The following is a 27,301-nucleotide window of genomic DNA, read 5'->3' on the forward strand; positions in this document are numbered from 1 at the left end:
TCTGTTGGGTCTAGCTGAGATAATTTTCTCCATAGCAACCCTCATAGCGCTGTACTTTGTATTGGTGGCTAGAAGGTGTTGATAACACACCATTATTTCTGCTACTGTTGAGCAGGGCATGCACAGCTTAAGGGCTCTCTCCAACATTCCCTCACGCATCCAGAAGGCTGTGGGTGGGCAAGATCTTGGCAGAGGATATAGTCAGAAGGGCTGACCCAAATGACCAAAGGAATATTGCATACCATTTGATGACTGTTCAGCAATTAAAGCTAAGAAAAAGGAGGAGGAAAAGGACCATTTGTTACCACATTTGTCCTATGGAGCAACTGCTACATGTACTGGAGCCTGAAACCTCACTTCCTGGGAAGAGCCTGGACATCATCTGCTGATAGGGAATAGAGAATACTTTGTTCACTTTTGCTTCCACATGTGGCCTTTGCTTTTTCTTTATTAAACTGCATTTATCTGAAGCCATGACATTTTCCCATCTTATTTTCTCCCCTGCATTCCAGCAGAGGAGGGGTGATTGAGTGGCTTGGTGGGCAGCTGGTGTTCAGCCAGGGTCAACCCACCTCAATAAAAAACACAGTTTTTTGGCAGCCCTTGTTTCTCACCACCAATGCTGCAGCTTTCTGAAGCAATCCAGAGGCACATCATGGATTCTGCTCAGGTACAAAGCTCAGCCTTCCTCTTAATCCACCAGCTCAAATCCATAGGAGTTCCACTCTAGCAAGCGGAGTGACACCAACATAAAGCCATTGCAAGCTATAAATGAGATCCACCAAATACGCACATGAAGTTCATGAAAGGCTTCAAGTTATTTGTTAGGCCAAACTTCTGTAAACATTACATTCCAAGATTCTGAATTTTAAGCAGATTCTAAAAAAAATTCTCAAACTCAGAAACAACAGTGGGTATTCAAGAGAGATATGAATACATATTTTATAGGAAAGCATTTTTGTTATTGGAAACAAGCACAAGGCTTGATGCTACTTAATAATCAAGTGGATTCCTAGGTATGACTTCTTAGGAAAACCAACTCATGCGGGATGTTGACTCTAATATCAAATAAAAATAAGACAAATGTCAAATAAATACTTAATAAGTAATGCCATATATATATATTTTCACTGAATGTTCACTAATATTAAAATGCTTAAAATAATACTTCAGCAAGTGTCATTTTAAGGACTTTTCAGGAACTAGCACACAGTACAAGCTTTCACAAAATAAATGTTGACCCCAATAGACAATGTTTCAGGACCCAACAGAGGATCCAACCAGAGTCATAGTCTAGACAGCTGCTATGTGAGTCAGACTGGTGCTGTAGCAAAAAACTCTGAAATACCTAACAGAGAGGAAAACTCAAGATATATCTACTAAGGAACAGCATTAGCCAAAATTAAAATATGTAAATAGAGACTCCACAGAGGCAGACAAATCCAAGGAAATGCTGGCACATTCCAAGCCACTTCAGGGATAGGTGCCAGAAAACAGAAGGAGGTTCAGAAGAAGGCAGCAGTCTCTCTCCCCCCTCTGCCAAGACCAGTTAGGTTACATTTCCTCAGTCAGCCATGGTCTTTCCTCCCAAGCTCTATGTTAGGAGGCACTCCCCTGAAGGTTTCTTTGTGCAATAGGATTCATCTTTCACCCAGCTGCGTAGAGCTGACCCTCCTTAAGGACATCTCTGATAAAAGACACTGTCTGTGCTAGTTCTGGGTTACAAGATCATCAGAAAATAGGCCAAAATAGGGATGGACAATTCTGGTGTAAACTTCTATGTAATTACACAGTGCTTTTTGATGACTCTTTTACTTAGGACACACTATTTTATTTATAAGGATAGATACCCTTGTAACCTTTTCAGGGTATATATTTAAGAATAGCACATGGAGCTAGCAATTACAGAAGATCTTTCAACCACTCTTGGAATCTGACAAAGAATTAAAACTGTAGTTAATCATGCCTCATGACAGACATCTGTCTGCTACAGCTTGGCAAAAGAATGCACTTTCAATACATCTGCTTTAGTCCTTTCACTGACTCAGTAAAAATAAAGGAAAAAAATGCAAGGCTCTTTAAATGCAGTAAAATTGCAAATAATTAGGAATAAAGCCTGAAAGTACCTGAATAATGAAAAATTAGATACTGCAGATATGCCAATGTAATGGGCAGTCATGAAGTAGCAGAGATTTTTCATCAAGTTCTCTGCATGCCTCTGCCTCTGGTCCTCTGCTCACATTTGTCCACACTAATCCTCTCGCGCTTTTATTCTAGCTGGTTTTATGTTTCTGCTCTTCACAGAGTTATTCTATGCTCATGTCCAGTTATTTTTTTATACTAATCTATATAACAGAAATCTTTGTTCCCCTCTTTCCCTTTCTCCTGCAAATTTGCTTCACACATTTCCATAGACAAAACAGAACTCAGAAAAAAAAATTGCATAACATGAAGAAAGTTTTAATTCCATCTCTCAATCAATTCCCACCTTTTATTTCTTGTCTCCAGGAACTTCCTTAGCTCTTATCTTGACAGAAATGTACCTACTCAGGAGAATAATTTTACATATCTTGGAAGTTGCTAGCACTCCTGGCAATGTACAAATGGTAAAGGCACCAAAAAATAAAACAGAGGTAGTAAAATACATTTTTCCAATCATGTACTCTAATAACATAGCATAGGCGGCCCCCCCTTCCCCCACATTTAAGACTTCTTGACATTTCAAATAGAGAGAAAAAATCAGTAGAAAAATGGAAGCCTACTCCTCTTGACCGTCAAGTAAACTTCTTGTCCTGTGACATGTACCAAAGATGGATACAGGACACGTGACAGACTGCAAATATGCATATAAACAGGATGTGTTTCATGTATGATGAGTTTAACTCTGAAGTATTACCACAGCACATGAATTCTTACTACTGCAGCAATGCTTCTTCATCACATTTGTGTCACATTATTGTTGTCTGAAGGATGGATCTGGTTTTTCCACAGATGCAGTCTTTGGGTTTCCATATTAACACAACAACAGGGTTTTACTTGCCTGGACATGTTATTAGTGACACATTACTGTTGAAGAAAAAGTGAATGCTACCCATATTATCTTGTTTATAAGCATTTCCCATATTTTTCCACAGCACTTTCCCAGAAATGTTAAGTGCTTATACATGTCTATATAAACTGAAGTTCAATATTACCTCTGTGCAAGGGATGTATTTGGATACTCTGTCTCACTGGGGGAGCTGGGGGTGGGGAGATGACTCAGCAGCTGAATGCAACATCAAACCATCTCTCGTGACAAACTCACTTCTGTGCTTTTGGTGCTTTTTAACCATTACAAGATGTAAAAATCTATGGCATCTTTCTCTGGGATGCCATCAGCTGGAAATGGTACCATGCCAGGAGCAGGCACATGCCAGCATCCGTGTTCTCCGGAGCTGAAGAGAGTGGAAGGGCAGCTGCCCACTTTAGTTATACTCTTCCCGGATGCCTGCTCATGGACTAACATGTCTCTAGCTTTCATTTCTCTGTCTCAAACCCAAACTTTTAACTCTTTTCTGTTGAATCAACAATAACGAGTCACACGCCAGTTCTTTCTCACAAGCATCTCAGTATGTTGGCAATACGGATTTCTACGGTATGAATGGCCAGAATTATTAATTATTTCCTGTTTGATAAGGAGAAACGCCTGAGCCATGGCTGCCCACCACCCTAGCACTGAAGCAAGGTACCCCACTTGCCTGGAGCCTCCTTGGCTTGGAGGCATGTTCTGCGCTGGAAGCTGCCCCTTCTCCGCAGCACTGCCGGCCTCCTCCTGCCCCGGCGCTCCGGAGCGCAGCCGGGGCTCGCCATGCTCGCACAGGAGCGATGCCAGCAGAGCACAGAGCCCTCCCCCGCCACCTGCCGTGCGGCCACTGAGCCAAGCCATGGATTCCGTGTGCTGCCAACCTGACGTACTGCCCCAGAGCACATCTTCACATGCTCCGAGAAAGGGAGGAAACACACCCAGAAGAACTTTCCCAAAAAAGGTAAAAGAAAGCATTCCTCCTCGCTCCCATGGTGAATGAGGAGGGGAAGACACCTCAGTCATCAGCACCAGTAATGCTCAGCCACGGCCACGCACTGCCCATCCTGTGACAGGGCCTGCACGCTCCAACGAGTGCACATTTTACTCAATTTAGTGAATGTATTGGAAGGTCAAACTCCTCTCTGCTTATGACAGGATCTTTATCTACTACTCTGTATTCACTGATGCTCACCCCAGTTTCTTCCACCTAGAGGTAAAAAAGCACATCTAATGATGGTTTAGAGTTTATCTGCCATATTTTTAGGTTGTAATGATATTCAAATCATCCTAAAAATCTGCACGTTTTCCCACGAGCCTTGCTAGCTCCTGTTGGTGGCCAGCTGCATGCTCCCTGCTGTGGCAAGCTGCCAATACTCATTTCTTTTAATCCTGAGTGCTGTGAATCACCAAGCAGGACATCCACAGGCTGCTCCCCTTTGGCAAGACCATGGCTTGCTCTTCAGCGGGTTGATCCCCAGAGTTAGCAAAAAAAGTTTTTCACAAAACTCTGTTATAAATTACTAACATAAAACAACATTTTTCAACTTTTTTTTTTTTTTTTTTTTTAACTGTAAGCACCTAGATAAATTGAAACCTGTTTTTCAGGAAAGCCGTATGTCTATAGTAAAGATATTCATTAGGAGCAATAAAACCTGTAGGTGCTCAGCACTTACGCTGCCAGACCTCTTATTCAGAGGTTTAATTGCAGGAACTTGCATTTGAAAATGCTGCCCTAAGGAACTCAACAGCCCGTCTAAGAGCTGCTTAATTGGTCCAGACAAGTCCAGACTGAAATATGCAACATGCTGTGGCATCTCTCTGGAATACATGTAATATCAGAAAACCCTAAGCCATCCACATTAAAGTGTAAAAATATTGTGCAGTATGTTTCTGTCCAAATTCAAGGTTTTCTTTTTCTACGAACACCTGAGATTTGATGGTAGAAAGTGAAGTAAAACAACAGAGAAAACTATTAGTCACTCACTAATAAAAAGCAAAAGTCATACTTAATGAAAGAAACCTTTAAAATAAAATAATTTATCTCTCCGCTTTATTCTAATCCTTTGTCATGTGAAGAATTTATTCACACATGAGAGTCAAAAGTTACAGGTCACCTCACTATTTTTCCCTGCCAAGGCTTCTATGGGTGCACCAATTTTCCTCAGACCAAAATTTTGTCTTTCACAGTCTCTGTCATATTCTTGCATCACAGCTTCAGTTTATTATTACTTTGTTTAAATAAGCTATCCATAAATTCCAGCCTGGACATCAGCATTTGTCTTAATTAAGACCTTATGGCAGTTTCAGTTGGAAGCTATTTATCTTCTCCCTCTTGAAAAACTCTACTGTGAAGTATTCACAACCCAGCACGACCCTTTGTTCCATCCAGGAGATGGCTGCGTTTCATCAGCAGTGGGTGAGGTAACTCCTACCTACACAATCGCCAAAATCGCCATGAGAACTGTGAAGATTAAAAGGGATGATTTAAACAAAAACTGTCATTATGCTGATTAAAGGGGAAAGATCTTTACATGCTTAAAACCACATGCAAAAACTAAGGAGGGGGTGGGGGGGTGGGGAAGAATATATACCAGATGCCTAAATGTACCTAGGGGATAGTGAGTTCTGATTCAAGATTATTTACCCATCCCTGTTCCTCCCACACACGTCCCTAAGGAAAACAGGAGGAGGGTCTGTTTCTGTGGTGTCTGTTTCCCAAAGCAAAGGAACACCGTGCAGCGATCCTAGAAAAACCTGTTTTTCTGTATTTCTACAAGCTGAGAAGGCGCTCTGCATTAACATGCTATTTTTAAAATACCCGAAAAAAAGACCCATGGGCAGGAGGGCCGGCGAGCGGGGCCGAGGTCAGCGGCAGGGTGTGCTGCCAGCCCTCAGCAGGGACAATGGCCCGGGACGAGCAGCGCTGCGGCCGGCGGCAGCACACCCACGCCACCGACTTATTTTTAGCCTCTGCTCGTGGAAGTAAATGTGCTAAAGCACTTACTAGAGCTTGTTGCTCTGGTACCTGGGAGAGTTAGGTGGCTGCCGCAGGAGAGAGGCTGTAGGAGCTTCTGCTGTTCCTCTCTCCCAGCCCGTCACCTTGCTCTGCTCCTTGTTTTTCCTTCCCTCGAGGCCACCTTGGCGAGGGAGGAGAAGCCTTCCTGCCCTCCGCGCCTCAGCCTCTCCCGCCCTTCCCTGTGGTCCCATGTTTATTGGCCTCCTTAAATCCCGAGAGGGAACCACAAATCAGGTGCAAATGAGCTCTGCCTGCTGCGAGTCCTCGCTGCTGGCTCCCCCGCGTTATCTTGCGGCTGTTACGATTGCGCTCTTGGCTGCGGTAGAAGCCGTGCAGAGGCACCTTTAGGTGTGCATCTACAAGGCCTGTACACATTCACTGCCTCCCTGGGGAAAAAAGGTAGCTGTTGTAGACATCCATTCTGCATGGCGTTACAAGCCATCTAGAAATGGAAGAGAAGCTCAGCAGGATGAAAGGTGAGATACAGGCGACTTCAGACGTACACTGTGCATATAAGATAATTCTGCAAGTTGCAGAACTAAGATTTTTTTTGCATGTTCAATACAAAAATATTTACTGCTCTGCCCACAGAGCTGTCCTTAATTTTGAAGCAAGTTCCTAAGCCAGTTCCAAGTATGTATATAAAAGAAATATAAAGCTGGAATTGGGACAGTGTTTAGGAATCACTTACTTATCAAGGACCTCCCACTGAATTTTGGTAGATTTCAGAGCATCTAATACAAGAGCTTTATGTCTATCATGCCATTAAAGGAAAAGTCAGAATTTAAAAAATTGTCAGAGGACGCACATGCATCATACTCCCATATGCAATTAATCTATATGCATAATACTTAATTGCTGTGAAATACACAGAGACAAAGCATGCAGATTCATATTTATTTGAGAATTTTAGTTGTGAAGCAAGACACACACAATTAAAGGGTAACAAACTCAATTCACAGCAGAGTGCAGAAAAAAGAAAGTACAGTACTAACTCTCTGAGAGGATTCAATTTTCATCATGTACCTTTGAATGTCAAGTTCTGAATGAAGGGAGACCAACATGCACTGCAAAACCTGTGGATCAAAGAGAGAAAAGAAGGGGAGGGGGAGAGATAATTGTTAACAGGAAAAGAAAAAGGAGAACAATAGAAATTTAAAAAGAATAATGTGTACATACTGAAAGTATACTGAATAAAGGAAGAGAAGAGAAGCACTGAAAAACAATGAAGGGAATGCAATGAAGGGAATGCAATGAAGGGAATGTGGCAGACAACAATACACTCTATCAATACTTAATATGCAATATTCTCAGAACTCTTGCTGGACTCAGTTCAGATGTGCTACATGTGGTTGTATGTCAAAGAAACAAAGAATGTTGTAATATAAGAGTTAATGGCTGAAAGTTGAGCCATAGAGATTCATACATACATACATATATATATAGACCATATATATAAACCATAACTGACAAGTAACAAAACATTTCTTCCTGAGAAATAATACAACTCTTGGCTGGAGTTAGCAGCAGTCATTACACTTTTGTGTTCATTTCACACTTACTACAGGGACATGGAATCCTTCAAGCAGAATGCAGAAACACTTTGTAACTCGTGAGTAACCACAACTTAAAAAAGAATAAGAGAAACTATGGTATGAATAAAAAGTCTTTGCCAATCACATCTCTCTTTAAAATTCTACCTCTGGTCTTGAACCCTACAGAATGTGAGAATTTGCTAAAAGGGTTTTAAGGGCCAAAGAAACCCAACCATTTTTTTCCTCCAACACATGAACGAGATGCTAATTGGAGGGGAAATTGCCTACTGCTGTTTGAGTTCACAGAGGTGGATGTCCTGTATTTTCCTTAATCTTCATTTGCCTGTGGGTAAGGAGATTTTTGCAGAGTGCTCTAAAAAGCCTTCTCTAAGCAATCATTTCCTCCTCCAACAGAGTCAGGCTCCCACAACTGCTGCTCCCCAGTTCAGAACATGCAGCTATTCAGACCAGGCAAAGAAATGCAACTGCTTTGACAACAAGGACGTCATTGTTAAAGAAGCTTATTTAACAAGTAATTATAATGCCAACATCACAATTAAGAGAGTAATTCAAAAAATCTTTTGAATTTTACAAACCCAGAGGATATGAGCATGTGAGAGCCGATTCTGGGGATGAGATAAGCAGCTTATAAGTATGCTATAATTTTTCATGCTTTTGTCCGTTGGATACTTTGGAAGGGCAGTACCATTTTATTTTGAAGAGAACAATAGATCATTTTTCTCCCTATGATAACTGCATAATTTAGAATTGTTCAAGTAAAATGTGATTTTTACAAATAAGCTATTTATGCAAACACAGTACAAATTAAATGTAGCCTTCCGGCAACAACTGGAAACATTCCAGTTCTAAACCACAAAGACAAAACAGTCTGTTGCTAATGTCTCGGTAATACTGAAACTGTACTGGGGTTTTTAATGTTTTTATAATGTTACTACCCCATATATGCAAACCTGAGAAACCCTCCTTGGCTTTTATTAAACAATTCTCTTTAAAAAGAAAATTAAAAACGAGAAAAAGATTGTATAAGACCAAGTCCCTTCTCAATGCCAACCACAGAAGATTTCCAAGCGAAAAAAATCATCCTGCATGTTTTCTTGACATTCAGGCATCATTACACATCAAGATCACACATCAGAAGGGACATTACTCTGCCCAATGGCAGCATTAAAAGTGTGCAACAGTCACCATTCCTAAAGCCATTGCATAGGATCAACTTGAGCTACTTAGTTTCTCAAACCTTGTCACCTCATGGAGGATTACAATTGTGTCACTTTTCTCTGGACTTTCCTAGTCCCAAAGGAAGTGAAACATCAATTCTGACCTCAGGGTGGGTAAGGAAATGAGGATGCTTGAGGTAACCTGCAATACCTCTCACCCTCAATCCAGAGAAATCTCTAGCCCCTCCTCTTCTCTCATCACAATACAGTATTTATTTTAAAGCAAGTAGATAAATGAAAATATGCAGTTAAAATACATAAAATGGGTCCACCTTACATTCAGAAGTCTCTCCTTCCTCCTGCAGGAATTGATCTGAAATCATATGGGTATGCTGCTGGATTAGGAGCTAGTGTTCTCTGAATAAACACAGCCTTGCAGGAAAAAAAGAACTACACTCAAATCCAGAACCACAACAGCAGTGCAGCAGGAGGCTTCTTCTACTCCTGCATAAGGCAGCACCAGGAGACTAACAAGGCGTCCATGGTGTTGTGTAGCAAACTTCAGACCTCCTAAAGAAGATCCAGACATGCCAGTGTGGGAGAAATATAATTAAGACCATTACTGCAGCCCACGTAAAGACCTTATTATGAAGGAAATTTGAAGACATTTGGGTCTGAATCCAAACCTGAAGCATGGCTTCCTTTGGATCTTTCCAAAATATTTCTTAACTGTCTGCATTTCTATCCAAACTCAACACCACACTGATGCCTTCATCAGCACTCCACTAACCTCAGGGGTATTTAAAGATGGAAACCAATAATAATCTCTTTTTTCCTTTACTTCTGGATTGTAGAGGAGTATGATTTTTTCCATCTATCAGCATGCATATGGATATATATAGTCCACAATGATGGGAAATGAATTCAAGGAGAGCTTTCCAATTTCCAAATGCAGCAAGGGCTGTGATCTCTCAACTCCAGGGACAGGTTTCTGGGACAATCCTGTCTTCTGCTTCCCTCACCAACTCAGTCATTGTTCCAGAAAGATGAGGCATCAAAACAAATATTCAGCATGAGGAGAGAAACAGGATGTTGGGAGCAAATCCCACAGAAGATTAAAAAACCCTGAACTTCACTTACTAAGAAATAAAGAACTGTAGAGTGCAGAACACTCAACTAACATGCTCTGAGCAACCTCTGCTGACCAGCAGATAGGATCCCATGCCTTCTCCTAAATGGAGTTGTACAAAGCCTGTGATTTCATTTTCATCTATGAGTGCAGATCCTTAGCTGACTTGAATGAACATTAATTGACCAGCTCAAACAGTGCAAGGAAAACCTGTGAAAGGTGGGCCTGTCACTTCCCAAAGAGAAGGAAAAAAGACTGGGATTTCCACTTTCTGTTAACCAAATACCCTCAGAGCACAGAGGCTCCTGTTGAAACTAGTGTTATATTTTTATGAGTTGTGGAAGCAAATAGTCAGACTACAAGAGGCACCAATGCTTGTACATGTTGGACTGGCATGCAAAGAAACAAATTAATAAGGCAGACGGACATATAAAAGTAATACCAAAAAAAAATTAACAAAAGAGAATAAGTAGTTTCCTGTGGAAAATACCAGAGGCCAAGAAGAGTAGAAGCTGGGGCTGGAACTCAACACACAACTAAGAAACAGTTGCAGAGTGTCACTACTGGCAGGTATGAGCAGGAAGGGGTGTTACATTTGAGAAAATTTTGGGAGCCAGACATCTTTGTAATGAGAAGAGCACCAGAGACAAAGGAAACAGCTGCAAAACATGTTGCTTTTGAACTTTAAACCTAAATGGACCAAGTGGTGGCCCTGGAAAAGGGTGTAGAAGTCTAAGAGTCATAAGAGGAAAGCAAAGTTTTCCAGGAATGTGCTGAATGTCATCAAACGAAGACATAAGAAAAGTCTGGTGAATACCACTTGTAGTGCCCAAAGGAACTCGCAGCAGCTTAGGGAGGACAAGGATTAATACCCTGAGGCTGACTGACTGTATTAGTCATTATCCCGGGGCCCTCAAAACAAGGGTCAATGAACTGCAAGTCTGCCTTGTGGGATCTGCTTGCTAAGCAGATCAAAGGAAGGTATTCACCATTTTAAGCAGGATCAGACCTGTTGAACACTAAAATTCTAAGTCTCCAGAGGAAAACACAGATGCTTGAGACATTTGCGTTGATGATTTAGTAGGAGACATCTGTCCCCCTGAGTCAGTCTGAAATAATGTCACAGAAGGGTGTTAAGAGCACAATGTGCTCCCTCCGCAGGAATGCAGCACTGCTGTTCTGGTGGGCAGTGACATACAAGCTGAAATGCCTTTTCACTGGCAGTACTGCAAAAGAGGAGCATTTTAAGTTTTCCCCTTTTTTTCGGTCTGTTAATATGCCCTTGATTTATGCTTCTGATGGATTTCAAAAAGGAAGTCCTTACAAAAGCAGAATACATTAAACACATTACATTTATCATGGGTCACCCAGGAAGATGACACTGTTGTTGCGAAAGAAAGCAGCTAAAATCAGAGAAATGCAGGAGTACAGAATGAAGCAAAGCGGGGCTAAACCAGGACCCCAGGACATTAGGATGACAATTTGTGTTCCTTAGGTTTACAGTCTCTGGGTGAAATCCTGCAGAGACATGCAATCAGCTGAAGCTGCAGGGAAATGATAATGAGAACACAAAGGGCTTGAGATGAGTATGTAGATGATGATATACAACTAAATGAGATGCTGACTCATAAGTCCTCTAAAACAGCTTGAAACTGAAGGAAGGAAATGAGGATCAACTGCCTATTTCCTGTGCGCAATGGTTTTGTGGGGAGGATGCGAGAAAATGGTGTTTCTCAACAATGCTGGGATGGGAAAAAGTGAGGATAGTAACTTAGCTGGGATCAGGCCAAAGAGGTTCTTCCAACAGAAATGTTAAGCACACAAGTGTCTGCCAAAGAAGGGAAAGGGTGAAGCCTTTAATCACATGAAAACACAGTCAATGTACAGGATCAACTGCAGGCGATCTACACAACAGCACTTAAACAACTGGGGGGGTGAGGGGCGACACACGTGGTGATGGCCAATGACAAATGGTGCTAAAGGAAGCACGGAAACAAAAAAAAAACCCCAAAATTCAAACCAGGAATGCACTCAGAGAGATAGCAAAGGAAGAGGTCTGCACAAAACATTATGGCTTCTTATGTTTCAAGATTTACATTTTCCAGGACACTCTACATCCACATATCCCTCAAGCTGCTTACACTCTTTGACTCAAAGTCATTGAACAGTACAGCCGAAAATGACATATGTTAACCAGGCAAATTATTTTGGTTTTGATTTCCAAACAACAACAACAAAAAATAAGGGTCTTCTCTTAATTGTTGATTTCCTCTTCCTCACAATTCTTGTAAAAAATATCTAAAACCTTGTGTTTCATTTTAGTGAGGATTAAACCTATTATTTTCTATAATTTCATATAATATATATAGTAAATTTTAAAAGCAAACACCCAGAACAAGGAAAAAAAAATCTCAAGGGAATTCAGATCACAGTCCAAATTATACTTTTTCAGAGATAGAAAATATTTACACCTTTAAAGTAAAAAAATAGTCTGGTATTCAGAGGGTTCAGAATTTCTCCAGGGTCACAGCCTTCTCCATTTTCTTGTCTCTCCACCCATGTAGAGTTGCTGTGTTGAAACACCTTATTATTGCACTGCCTCAACATAACTGCAGTGTTGTATCTGTACTCCAGTTCCCATATAATAGCAAAGGAAAATGTAACTTTTTGTTCACCTTAGATGACTTTTAAGTCTAGTGGTTTTTAAGCAACAACCTGCAGGGTACTGTATATTTCAGTCTTGGCTTTATGCTTTAAGTATATAATTAAACATATAATTAGGAATAATCATAGAAAAAATCCATGAGACTCTTTTCATTAATGAAGTTAGGCATGAATAGATTGTTTGGCTGCTCTTGGAGCCTAGCACCTACAGAGGTGGGGGCTTATCAGACTCTACTCTTTCCACATTTCAGATAGAAGTAACCAAGACAATACATAAAACATATTCTTCCGGTATTTATGATTTGTCTCTCCCCCACTACAGAACTTAAGTAGCACTCTGCAGTGCAACATACAAACCCAGACTGGTTGGTGCAGGCTGAAGAAAGTACAATGACTGGTCCTAATTTCTCTGAGGTAATCTGAACCTGATTTGAATCCATGAACCTGAACTTTAATCAGTCCTTTGTGATGCAAAATTCCATTTGATACCTTTTAAATGGCTCACTTCTTCTATATGCAAAATGCCTCTGCTGTACAGATCTGGAAAACTGAAAAAGCATTGGCTGAAGATCTCAAACTTGGTTGCCTAATGAGGCTTATGAGTTTTCAAGGAGGTACTTCCCTGTGCCTCCTACTAATTCTGGTAAGATTTGCATGAAACAGACCAATTTTCAGTTAGTGGTTCAATTGGGAGTTTTCAACCACTGACATGTAATATCTGAGATAGCCAACAATTTAAATATGGATTCAGAGACTAAACTTTATTAAGTGAGTGTCAAGAAGATTATTTACAATTTCTCTATATTTTTCCCACTGTTGGAAATTGGGAAAATTAGACAAATGCAGTATTTTGGTTTCCAATAGTGTATCTCTCCTATTATTCACTCCCTTCCTGCTATCATTATCATCTCTTCTTGGAATCACAATATATTGCTGAAGATAAACAACAAAAATATTATAAATCTTTATAAAGGAATAAAGAAACAATGATGACCTAAGAAGGAAAAGATTTTCATGAGCTGTCTCCAATATTTTGAAAAGTAAGAATAATAGAGAAAATGTGATGTTTAAAGAACATAGCTGTTTCTCTCTCTCATTTTTCTGTGGTATTTTTCTCCCAACTTTATTTAAACAACTGGCTGACCTGGTTATTCATACAACAACCATCGCTGAAAAGCACAGTATGGTGTGTGCAAGAACAACTGATAGTCTGCTGAGAACAACATCCTCTGAAATGCAGAAAAATGCATGGACTTGTCATCTTTCATTGCTCAGACTTAATTGTAATGTTTCTTTAATAAGTTATTGCTTTTGGACTTAATTTTTGGCCTTCAGTATTGATTAAATGTACCTAATTTTTTAGGCTGTGATCTGCTTATCCATTTAAACCTTATAAAAACTACTCAAAGTGGTAAAAATCTGAATTACTTCCCATTCAAAATTATAAGGTTACAGAAGTTGCTCCCCCCCCCCGCCCCCCCCCCCCAAAAAAAATGGTATTTACTCAGAAGACAGTATAAACAAAAATGTCTACACACATTTTTTTCCACCTTTTTGCTCTGTACCTCCAGAAGACAAAACAACTTTAATGGACAGGTTTGCTAATAACTTAAAGCCCACAACTCCAAATGATGGTGTCAGCCAAGAACCACCATTTGAACTACTGCCCTGGACAACTTTAGAATGGGGCTTATGCAGTAGAGTACCTGCCTGTCAGGATGCCTGCCTGCTTTTCTGCTCAGCTTTTATGAAAAAACAAAATCTACTTCAATGATATGCTTCAAAGCTCTTAATTTCTTTTAAGAAAGTAAGTTGTAGAGCAGAAACAATTTAGAGAACACTCATCGAGGGTAACCTGGGTAAGAAAAATCAATGGAGAACTGCAGTGGCAACCTCATATTTTGGCAAGTCTTACCAAGTATTTCTGAATATACTAAAGCATTCTTAGGAAATTTAATTAGAATTCCCTTGACCACAGAGAAATGGGTGAATAACTTTGATCCAATCCTAGCTTTCTATGGTCTGAGAATTAACAAGCTTTGGTTCCCATTTCAGTCATAAAACCACTCTTCCTGTCCTTGGCCCACCATGTACAACAGAACTCACAGTACCTTTTTACCTTACATGGCTTCTGCAGTAATTAACTCATGAACAGTTTCTAGCACACTGCAGGGAAAACTGCTACAGAAAAGTATTACATTTATACACCACATTAAGTTTGCTCTTAACCTCTTGTAAGGATCACTGTCTTAGCACAGTAGGAAGGTTTTGCTAAGCAGTCTCCTACATTTTCCCTTAGAACACCTAAAACTTTGAACTACAACATCAAACAGAAAAAGCCTACCTGTTTTATGATTAACTGAATTTATTATCTTCCACCCTTTCTTGAACACATACTTGTCATCTACACAATTACAAGAGAACTATGAGCTCAGAAATGCCTTTGTGCAGCATACACCAGCTTACAACTGAATAGTTAGAGAGTAATTAGAGTGGAATCCAGGAGAATAAATCAGTCTTACTACCTCATAATATCAGTTATCTCATATAAGTGAGACAGATAAATATCAAGTACATATAATGTTATACACAAACAGTGAGATTCTGCAAGGTCCCAGGTGATTCCCATTTTTTATGCAATCAGATATCACTGCTATGATGCTTGGGGCTAATTATCTCCAGCCAACTTTAGGCTGTGGAAAATTATTGCGACATCACTATTGCAAAGCAACACTTTAAGTTTTCATTGGTAAGGATATTTACATATTAATTTAATTTTCAGATTTATGTATAGGTAGTCAAATACTATATATTGTTCAGAAGTCTTCATTGCAATACATTTTATTATGTACTTCGAAACTTCTTTCTTAAAATTATCTTCTCACACTTAAGGCATACAATGTAAACTCAATAATAAACAAACCATAACACCAGCCCATTAATCAGATATGTCAGTTTAAATATATCCTATTTAGGAACAAAAGCAAATGCTACTGGCTTTATAAAACTTACAGAACAGGGAACAAAGCTAGAGTTGGATTTCAAGAGTTGATGTCATCATTGTTCACAGGCCAACAAAGGGCTTTAAAACTGAAAAGAATCTACAATATATAAAATGGTTTCCAACTTGTAAGGGGCCAGGCTGCTCACCAGTGGATAATAATCTGCAGCAGAGTTTAGGATTTTTTCCTGAGGACAGCCTGGGGGAGGGGATCTAACACATTCATGCAGAACAGAATGTGCAATTCTGTATTATTATGTGCTGTAAAGAGAAATGTCTTTCTAAAATCTCACTTACTTGTATTGTGCATATCTTCTCTTCAAATGCTTAAACATTTCACAAGTTGGGATCTTTACATAGAACACCTTTGTTCCCCAAAAACCTTTCTGGCTACAGTGCTAGCTAGCATCACTCTTAAATGACAAAGTATCAAAAATTAGGAGAAAGCAAGCCTAATATCCCTGAACGTCTTCAAGGGCAGGCTGGATGGAGTTCTGAGCAACCTGCTCTACTGGAAAGTGTCCCTGCCCATAGGAGGAGCTTGGAACCAGATCATCTTTAAGGTCCCTTCCAACCCAAACCATTCCATGATTAGTATGAGGTAATAGATATCTTTTCTGCATATCAGAGAGAGGTGATGGGAGTATGTACATTTGAATTTTCTCTTTCATGATTTAGTTTTCTTTCAGAACATACATACATTTTAGAACACTGTATCCTTAGAACTGCTGAAAATTTACCAAATCAAATCCTAAAACTTTGAAATGAAGTAAACTTTAGTAGACAAAACCAGATGAGCAGTACATAGCTTCTTCTTCTCTTTTGTGGCTATTCAAGGCCTCACATTACTCAGTGCCTTCCCTCTCCTAAATTTAGCAAAAGAAAATGTTATCTGTTCAAACAAAAAAGGGTATACACAAATATTTGAAAAAACTGTCTCAGTTCCTTCTAATTACATGGCACAGCCTCCAATAGCCAATAAATACTGTAGACAGAACATAATGTAGGTTTGTACTTGAGATTATCCATTTGCCTGGTTACTGATACTGCTGAGAGCATGTCTTGTGAGTTATAAGTATGCACACAGAAGGAATCCTGACTCCACAGAAGCTCATGGGATGGGTTTTACTACAGGCATCCCTACAGGTTATCATCTTTAAGTGTCTTTAGCCTCAAGAACAGATTTGAAAGATTCAAAGTGAAGAAAGAATGGGCTGTAATGTATTCTTCATGAAGGAATCCGAGACTAACTTGCTTTCCAATAGGTGATTCTGTACAACTTAAAAAGCAAAACATACTGGCAGTGGTCTTCTAAGACGTGTCTGAACATGGATGAAGGTGCCTATCTTGTGAAAATAAATGTGTTCATAGACTCTACAGATACTCCATTGCAGCTTTGCTCCTGGTGTTTGCTGTCTGTCTTGGTGTTATCTTGGAAACTAGAAAATAATCCCTATTTTGGCCATGGAGCAATACTTAGTTTTATTGGGTCTCTGTCCCTCATCCTTCACTTGTCTGTTTTTTAGATGGAAATATAACTTGTTTCTTCAAAACAGCAGTGAAATGTATATTGTCTGTTTACAATCATCAAGGCCTTCTATTCTCTGATACAGTTGTTGGCAAGCAAAACTCTGTGATGGCAGCTTACAGTATCTAACTGTGCACTGCAGAGGTGCATATTTTCCCTTCAGTGTCCTCAAGAGATTATCTTCTGGCGTGCACTGGTATCAATTCTGATTGAGATATACTCAGCAGTACTATCCTATTCAGCATGCTGTTCACAACATAAAGTGATGACAGGCATCGTTGCTCCCAGAAATAACATCTAGGTTGACCAGCTAGAAAACATAGATCTTATTCTCATCCACCCAGAAAGGAGATGCAAAGATGGTTTACATGGGAGATAATAGTTCTATGACAAATATTCCATTCTATAGGATTTTGTATTTGGTTGCTGCAGAAGAGATACTGAGAAACTTTTTTTTTTTTTTTTTTTTTTTTTCTTCCCCACCCTGAAGGTTCTGGGCTAAACTAATTCAAAATTGAAGAGGTACTCTGATTTGATGAACTCAAAAGGAAATACTGAGTTCTTATGAAGACATGAACATATTCAAGACTTCCATTTACACTGACAGTGTTTCTCTATTATCCCTTTAACCCTCTTAAAAGAGTTCCCATCCTCAATAATTTTTCTCTAGTTATTTAAATTATCAGAAGTATCATTATTTCTCTATTTCTAAAAGTCAAACAGAAAACCCAGTCTGACAATGAAGGTGGATTAAGGAGAATTCTGTGAAAGCAGATGTTGCAGGGAGTTCACTGAAGGTTAGGTAGTGCAAGAAAGCCAAGTGGAAAAAAAATCTAGTGGATGATCATATCTGCCCTGACATGCATTGACTGAGCTTTCAGTTCTGTTTATCTCAGGAACTGAATAAATGGCCAGTAATTTCAATAGTGTCCAATAAGGCAAGGGTGCAAGTTGTACAATGATGCTGAAAGAAATAAGATGATATTTTATTTTTCTGAAGGAACACTGAATTCTAAAAAGAAGTAATAATTTGATTATTTCAGAGCTATTAGTAGATAATTTTATGTCATATATCTTTCTGCCAGAGCTCTAACAGAAGAAAGTAGGGCACAAGAACCCAGTAGCAGCAATACCTAGATGTCTCTTCTGATTCACTGGTGTAATTCAAGAAATTGATGATTCCACAGACCCCTTTGGAATGTGAACTGAGGGACTGTTTCTTGATGTTAGAAGTAATGTTTTAAATTCTTTCCCAATATCTATTACTTTTTCTTATAAATTTCATTTAAAGCTCCCTGTCTGGAAAACTGAAAGCTTTTTAAGAGATTTCTCAAAGAGGAATTTTAGGTACTAGATGGTAATAATTGTTAGGACAGCATTCTGCTGAATTTCAGAACTCAAAGGTCTGAAGTTTAAATGCATGTGGCTACTTACAGAACATAGAGATAAGTCAGTATCATATTACATGATTTATAAATTAATGGCCTAAAAATCTATAAAAAATGCATTTTTCCATTGAAAAGATAGACCCTTCTTTAGTAAAGGTTTGACTAATCACAGTGCATAGATTTCCCCAACAGTATTGCTCATGCTGACCTTTACAAGGTAGCTCCTGTGCTGAAGGAAAACAGAAATTGCTTTCCCAGGAGGAATGAGGGAAAGGCAGAAGTAGAAAAATATGAAGGAAAAAAACCATAGGTGAACATAATCCAGAAAAGTATGTTTTTAAATTAACTAGATATTATATTTTCTTCCTGAAAAGCAAACGAAATTTAAAAAAATATGTTTGTGGGGCCTAAGAGTATAAAAAGCCTCACACATATTTTCAAAAGCATTCTGTAGACAATTCTAATTCAATCTAGTTAACAGAACCTGCCTGTCTTGTTTGCATGAAATATGTAAAGGAAACTGAAGAGAAACTGTTGTGAAACTGTGCAGCCCTCCTTTTATGGCTTGGTAAATACTAGACAAATAATGATAACACATGCTCTAGAAAGAATCCTTATTAGATAGCAGTTGAAATGGGGAGAGGGAAGAGGGAACAAAACAGTACTCACCCTTTGAGACCTTCCTTCTGAGGATCTACAACAGATACCAGCTTATTGAAGTCTGCAACTCCAGCTGCACCATTTATTGTGCAAGGACTGAGACAGATGTGATAACATGGCCCAAGAAACATGCAGAACAGTTTGCAAACTCCTCTTACTTTGTCAAATACATACTCCAAGCAAACAAACATAGAAAGCCCTGCCAAATGTTAACCTCCACAAGGTGAACAAACCGATTTTCAGACGGGCTCTCAAACTCTGCACCTCACATTAATAGGTGGGAAATGCCTGGTTTTGGCTGTAGGGATGATAAAGACGAGCAGCTATCAGCCACTTTGAACATCCTTGGCTCCTTGAAGCAGAGGCCATAAAAGTCATGTTCTGACTCAGATAAGCTGGCTACAGACCTCTCCTAAATTGCCCCACACTGGGCAGTCTGAAGGAGCACTGAGCAGTGGGAGCTCCAGCCACCTTCACTTGCCTGGTGTCTCCTGTAGAGCTGCCTCTGCTCAGATCTCTGGGCAAATCCCCAGGCAGCAACTTTTGCTCGTTCTCAAGCTACCTGATTCATGTTGGTGCTGGGCAGGTCACCAAGCAAAACAAGTACCTCTGGCCCACAGCACAGGAGCTCTTCCAGTCCTGGCCTGTGTGATGGCACCTCAGCTACGCTTGCATGCACTGCTGCACCGCACATTGGGATGGCTTACAGGTGAAAAGTCTCTATGGCAATCTATGGGACAGACTGAGCTTCATTTGATTCGCATGCAAGGAGAAGAAAAGTCAGAGCCAGGTCTCTCTTCCTCTAGACTGCCACAAGCCATCAATGGGACATAGCTAGGAATATCTGATTGACCTTACCTAACCTTCACATATATCTTACACATATAATATTTTCCAAGTGCTTTTAGTATTTGCCTTTTTGCCTAAAAGCAATAATAAAGCAGTATTTTAGAAGTGTATCACAAGATATTAAAGCACTTGACAAATTCTTCAAAGTATCTGATCTTTTGGGGTAAGATAAAGTACATCTCTTCTACAGTCAAAACTGATGAGACCACAAAGACAAGAAAGCCAGTAACTATGTAAACTGAAAAATCTTCCTGGTGGGTATGGAATAGTGGGATTAGGAAGGGCAACTCTTCCTTTAGTCACTGTAATTTGCAAAGTTTTCTTTGCTAGAAGGGGGTCTTCCACTTTTTTATCGTGGGAAGTGAAATAGCAATAAAAATAAACTGATAAAGACCTGCAAAAATGGTATGCAAATTGCTGCAAGTAGAGTCACAACCTGCCACCTCAGAGTGCTGCATTCCTAATGCCTGAATCTGCTATTTCACAACATCCTGTATTAACAGCAAAACACGTGTCCAAATTGCAGCTCTCCATTCTGTGCATATTCTTTCTAGACTAGGCTTAACTCATTAGAACTAAGGAAAACCCCAGAGAGAATTTATATTTCCTTCATCTGTTGGAAAAATAGAATCTTCACATGAAATCTTCTATCAGTGATTGGGAAAATAAAATCTAGGAGGCAGAAATGGGATAGAATCCTTCTAGACTATTTTACAGTTGAAAATTAGCCAATTCAAAGAATAATTTCTAAAGCAACAGACCATGCTTCATCTCTTTTGCAATTACTATTTTCTGGTTAGTAAGTAGGACCTCCCTACAGCTTTCCCAAGGCACTGTACTTTCAAAAACATCGTATTTTAGTAAACTTACTGGCAAAAGAAGCACATTTCAGTATGCAAGTATAAAAGGTGTGCCAATAATGTTTCAGGCTATCATTCCTTTTCTTGATTTTCTTATGTTAACTGGAGTGGTGCAGAGGAGCACACAAAAATGCTTACTGTGAAGAACATACTTTGCTGGGAGGAAGAAGTCAGCTATTCATATAGTCAAATTCATTGGTACAGAGCTGATGTGAAGTCTAAAGCACTAATGTTGTATTTCTATAAACTGCAAACAAAAGCTTGGAACTCTGAAAATAAGTAGCTTTAGCAGTCTGACTTCTAGAACAAAGAGTCCTCAAAATGGTCTTAACTATTAATTATTAGTTTGATGCCATGGAGAATAAAAAAAATAATGCCCTCTATCCCCAGGCTTTGCTTAGAATCTTCAGTCATCATTTTGTTTCTGACAAAGAGGTCTCACACTAGTCAAGCAGTCAAATTCTGCTAGCCTAAGTCAGGCTGAACAGTGATTAATCCTGCAGTAAGTCTCTGTGAATTTCTAGCATTGAAAACAAACAAAAACAGAGCCAGAGTGCTCACAAGAAACCTCCAACTACTTTTAAGTAGGTGGAGGCACAGCTGGTGGTGTCAGATGTTCAGGGGATTTCTTCTGTATATTTTGTCTTCCAAGTTTTAGATCTGTATTTTCATCACTCACTGTTACCTTCATATTCTTCCCTCTATTTTCTTCAACTGGTGATTCTTATGGCCATGTCTTGCCCCTACAATACTGTAAAGCCATGCAAAGTGAACAAGTCACATGCATCTGGTGACTTGTGCATTTCCACAGACCACTGTGATAAGGAGTGAGCTGCCACAGAAAGTAGCTCAGTGTCACATGGCCTGTGAGAGTGACCCTGATTTTCAAAGCAAATTGCTACTTTCCATACCACTTCACCTTTGCTGGTAAATAATGCCCTCATGCCAGCTGTGAGGAGGAGAATGTACAATATCCAGCATTCCACACTTTGCAACACTCTGTTACCACTCTGGAGGCACATCTGGAACCATGAGAGCAAAGTGTCTGGGGAGGGAGATGCCCTTAAAAACTTTATTCCTGGTGCTGAATGCACAGGGTTATACAGGAGGGAGGGAGCTCAGCTAGTTTTGCCTGTGAGCCCTTCCAGAAGTGTTTGTGAGGAGGCCCCTAATTTGTAAAAGTTTCAACAAGATGAAGGAGACACAGAACACAGTGGTCATAGTACTGCTGAAATACTTCAGGTATTCAGCAAGGCTGAATTATTCTGCACTGTGTCCCTCAAATGGTCTGAAACCTTCCATGTTTATACAATACCAGATACCCCTTCAGGCAAAGAGCACTCCACATTTCAAAGCAAAGTCAAATACCAAAAAATTATTCATTTGGAACCACAGCAAAAGTTCAGACATGTTACTGAGCAGATTTCACTGAAGGCTCTAATGATCTAATCAGGGTGACTTAATTGCATCTGGCTTCGAAACAAAGCCCAGTGCCCAAAAAGGAGAGGGTTTCTCTGCAGAGCAGTAGCAGCTCCCAGCTGTAAGAGGAACTGAAGTGACAAAGGATCCACACAGCCCACAGATAACTCTTTGCAGAAGCTCCATTGTTGTAACAAGATCATCTGGAACTGCAAGCACAAACAACATGCCCATTTTTGGAAGTACACTTGATCTATTGCACATGTGGAGATCTGAACACCTTTTGAGAGGGAGAAAATTATGAGGTTATGAACATTTGCACAACAATTTGTTTAACAGCTCAGAAAACTCATGAATAATAATCTGGGCTAACCTTTTAGTAATCACTTTCTTTCTGCTGTATAAAATTGTTTGAAAACCATCATCACTGCTATCCTTTTTTCCATGCTCCCTCTTCCCCAATATGTATCTTGTAATTACATTGCAACTGTGCTCTGAAGAATGACCTGAAGACAACTTTTGAAAATTCTCTTTGTAAATCTGTAAACAAAAAAAAAAAAAAGTATAAAAACCTTGTGGTCCAAACAGCCCTTTCCATTGATTAAGGTGCAGAGTAGCACTGCTTTTATTTTAATTCAAAGGGTTTCAACAGCTCTTTGTTCATATGACTATTTCTCCAGTCTGCTACCCTATTATTGGAAAGATTTCATCTCCAAGTCTGACAGAGAAGCAGAAAAGCTAGTATCCCACAACCTGTTATTATAAATTTTCTGAATTTTTAAAAAGGTGAAAATTAGAAATGCTCTCAATTAAAACACACAAACCAAGAATCAGTTAAGAGCAAGCCACTACTTAGGCTACGGGGCTAATCCAAATTAACTCCTGTTAGAATAAAGCACATATTAAAAAACAAACAAACAAACAAAACAAAACAAAAAAAAAAACCACCAAAAACCCAAAACCAAAAATAACAAAGCAGCAACAGAAACGACAAAAGTAACAAATCAAAACAAAAGAAAAAACCCTAACCAATACCTATTCAAGTGAATAGTTTTTCTCATGCAAAAACATGGACTCCAGAGAGTGTGCATCTTGTCTTGATTTTGACCTGTTTGGAACTTGGCTAAAGTTGGGAAATCCTGCTTATTCTGATGAATAAGCTTAGGTATTAACTAGAAGGCTTCTCTGGGTCTTTACAATTCAACACTCTTTTCAAACTGGGGAAAGAAGAACTGGAAAAAAAAAATTAGGAGTAATTCTTTCAATTTCAGCTTGGTAAGCAGTGTCACCTTCCTAGCACTATTCAAGAGTTCCCTACTCCTACAAACTCCAAGGCCATGAAGGCCCTCCCACTCCAAGTCATCTTGAGGAGTCAGGACTGGTTGAATATGCAGCAACAGCTCCCAAGTTTTTCTGAAGTCCGTGCTTCACATGCCCAGGTCCTCAGGATCTCGCATGGCCCGTGTTCTTTGCTCCTGCTCCTGTGTCTTGGCACTGGAAACTGCTTTATCGTCCCGAGTTAATAGGTGGATGCAGATCATTTTGTACTAAGAAAATTGTTCACTATTTCCCTATCATGTACCATCTGCTGACTTATCCCACCAGCCGATATTACTGTTTTCTTCCAGCTGAAGCCCCAGAAGACACCACAGTCTGCCTTTCCAAAATCACTGAATACACTGAAAATGAGTGTGACCATCCTAAACAACTAAGTGAAGTTGGATCCCAGCTCCTCCATTCTATGCAAATTTTCTGGAAGACTGTTTTGATTAATACTGAAATAGTCTAAAACAACATTTATTTTCAATGTTCAGCTTATAAAATTATGTAAAAAAATCATTAAAAAGCTCTCAAATTACAACAGCTGTAGGAAAAAAAAACTTGTAAAATTATGTAAAAAAATTATGTCTCTATCATTAAAAAGCTCTCAAATTACAACAGCTGTAGGAAAAAAAAACTTTTTAACTTGAGCAGCAGTCAATACAAGTAAACTCCTCAGACCAGATATCAGGGGAACAAGACCAAGTTAGAGAAAGGAACATAATTCTGTACCTTTAAATGGGACAAAAAAAGAAAAAAAATATGAAAAGCATAGGTATGGGCATGCTGCTGCAATGAAATAAAATAGAACTAAAAATCCCCAACACAAGTAAGCAAAGAAAAAATAAAGATAAGCAGTAGAATAATTGCTCTAAAGAATAAATGGCTTTTTGGCTAACACTGGAGGTTATCTTTCAACAATACAAAACATGACACATCTGTGTAGGGTGATTAGACTTCAGACAAATTTCCTGAAGCCTATCTACAAACAGTAAGATTAAGACTTGAAAAAATGTGATGAAAATAAAAATATGTTATTTCACTGCAAAGCAACTGGAAATGCCCAAATGGAAAGAACAGATAACAGAGGAGAAAATATACGAAGGTAAAATGTAAACCACAACTGTTGCTATCAAATGAGAATAAATACCTTGCCCTTAATGTCCCCTGTCAGGATGTACCCCTATCAAAAATGCAATTCTTCTTTTATCCATTCCTAGAGAAACTAATTAATTAATCAGATTAATCACAATAATCCTCTACCACATCAGCAAAGACGCACAGTTCACTTTACTAGACCAGGGAAAGATCTCTGAATATCTGTTGTCATAAAATAAGTGTGTAAATCCATGTGCATACATACTCAGATGAAACTGCTGTACCTGCTTGTTGGATCATTAAAAACAGAGCTTTTACTGGCAGAATACAAAACAAAAATTGAAGAACATAAACATATAAACACTGTGTCCTAAAGCCTGAATAGCTGCTTTTGACAGCCTAAACACCAAATGCTTTGAACTCAGATTCATGTGGGGCACAGTGACGGGCATGAGCTCTTTCCGTAGGAATTTGATGTGCAGACATGGTCTGCACAGATCTGTCCATTCAGTGTATTGGTATATTTACATACAGAACTCCATGCTAACCAGAGTATATAATGATGTATCATTACATTAGTAAATACCCCCAGTTTTTAACAGCTTTCCCTTGTGTATCATCTTTAATTTGACAGGCACTCACTGTGAGCTTTTTATCACAACTACCAACAAGAAACCTTCGAAAGATGTCTCTCTCCTGAACTAGGAAAATAAAATATTAACACATGAAGTTTCTTGACCAAAGAAAGTTTAGCATGTTAACAGATAGTCAGTCTGTTTGCTGTTGAACTCAGTCACACTAGAAGGTGGATCATTAATCATAAATCCATATCTGAGTTTATAATGATCTCTTTTCTATTTCAATGCAGAGCAGGTCAAGTGCTATCTTTTTTAACCTGTTTCAGAAAAAATAATGAATGGGGAAGATAAAAGAACTGCTGAAAGTTTCTGAATAGAACTTTCTTCTTCAGATCAACGTTTGAAAATCATTCCCAGCTGTTAAATCTGAATTCTTAATTGTACACAAGAGGCTGAAGAGAAAATAATCAGCAGATGCAGCTACAGTTTGTCATATCTGTGATTATCTATTCGCTTCATGATTTACGGTTTTCATCCACTTCTGGAGATACTGGCACCAAATTTATTCTTCCAATACTGCTATCTGTGCAAAAGTGTTTAATTATAGGCTCCCTCACATTTTCTATGGAATAATTCTTGAGTGCAGTATGCTATATTTCAATTCTTGGAGCTTATGGTCTCAAAAATCAGAAAAAAAAATCAGGGATTCATGGTGGCAATTCCATGATGCTAAAAGCTCAGCCTCACTCCCTGTGCTGTTCTGGCCCCCTAAACACCCGATTTTCCCGATATTCAAGTAAATCTAGCCAGAAGGGAAACAAAAAAGGAAAGAAGTAAATGCATGGGGAAGATAGGCTGGTGAGGGGGAAAGCAAACATCAGTTGGGGTTATCCCTTTTTTTTTGACATCACGTTACGTATTCCATCTGCATACCCCAGATCTCAGACAAGTCTATAAAATTATGCTCTACATATGCTTCAACATGTTGGTTAAAGGAAGCGATTTACAAAGAATTCAAGCCTGAACTCTTCTCCATTTACAGCCTTTAATCATGATGCCTTCCAAGCATGTTCACCTGAGTGCTGGGAATAACATGGTGCTTCCAGGTGTGCAGAAGTGCACCAGGACCTCCTCATGTCTGGTGAAGCCTGTGTGCAGACAGTGAGGGTGACAGCAGGGGCTTCCAAGTTCACAAATGTGTTAGCAATTTATTGTATAGGTCTGTGGCACTTTTATGTCAGAGAGGCAAGAAAAATGGATATTTAACCCAGTAAATTTTGTTGCTCCGTAACACAGAAGCCATTACAATATAGATGAGATCTGGAATCTATTAGAAGACATAATGGAAAATAAAAGCTAAACACATAAATAACTCATCCACTTGGAATTTCTTTTAAAAATACTGAAAGGCATTAGACACAACCAAGATTAAGTGTCTGTAAAATATTTTTTTAAAAGAAACATTTTTTTTTCACCAGGGCATATGAGAACAAAGCAACATCTAAAACCTCAACAAAGTGAAGCTTTATTAGTTCTGCCTAGAAATTTTAGGCTCCAGCCTTAACTCACTTTGTTTCTCCAGGATGTGGTTGGTAACTATAGCAGTTTAGTTGGGACTTTATCTATTATGGTAAATATTCACTGATGGTTAAAGATGGCCAGACATTGAAATATTGAACCTTTCAAAACCAAGGGCTAAATGTCAAGGGTGCACTGAGTATACACTGGACTGTGGGAGTTTCTCCTCAATGACCAAATATCATGTATTATTGAAGACAAGGTTTCTTTAGAACAGATGGGTCAGTGGTATGGAAACGGTTCTGCACAGACTGAAAATTTTTAACCATTAACCATAACCATGCAATGAAAATTAGTTCCAGCAAGCTATATTTTATGCAGGAGAACTTACATCTCATAAAACAAAAATCTTTTCTTGTTAAATTATTCTAATGGTCACTTAGCTATCTTTTGGAAGCGATCAGAATGAGAAATGTACATATACAGAAATTCTGTA

At 39.1% G+C, this 27,301-nt stretch overlaps 1 protein-coding gene across 15 annotated transcripts in view; it reads right to left on the minus strand.

The window, feature by feature from the left end:
• Positions 1 to 27,301, minus strand: part of KIAA1217 (KIAA1217 ortholog) — a 177,125-nt gene that overhangs the window by 97,459 nt on the left and 52,365 nt on the right. For 9 of the 15 annotated variants that reach the window (XR_005957064.1, XM_041490171.1, XM_041490159.1 and 6 more), the window contains exon 3: positions 7,076 to 7,156. The exons of 4 other annotated variants lie outside the window; for them this stretch is intronic. Coding sequence is in view for 8 of the 11 variants with exons in the window: in XM_041490171.1 (XP_041346105.1) it covers positions 7,076 to 7,156 (81 nt within the window). In the remaining 3 variants the exon portion in view is untranslated. Of the gene's footprint in view, positions 1 to 3,737; positions 3,854 to 7,075; positions 7,157 to 27,301 lie in introns of those variants that run through there. 2 more of the 15 variants (XM_041490165.1, XM_041490166.1) reach the window with 2 other exon arrangements.

Source organism: Pyrgilauda ruficollis, unplaced genomic scaffold (assembly GCF_017590135.1).
Source record: "Pyrgilauda ruficollis isolate IOZ18807 unplaced genomic scaffold, ASM1759013v1 scaffold12, whole genome shotgun sequence".
NCBI lineage: Eukaryota > Metazoa > Chordata > Aves > Passeriformes > Passeridae > Pyrgilauda > Pyrgilauda ruficollis.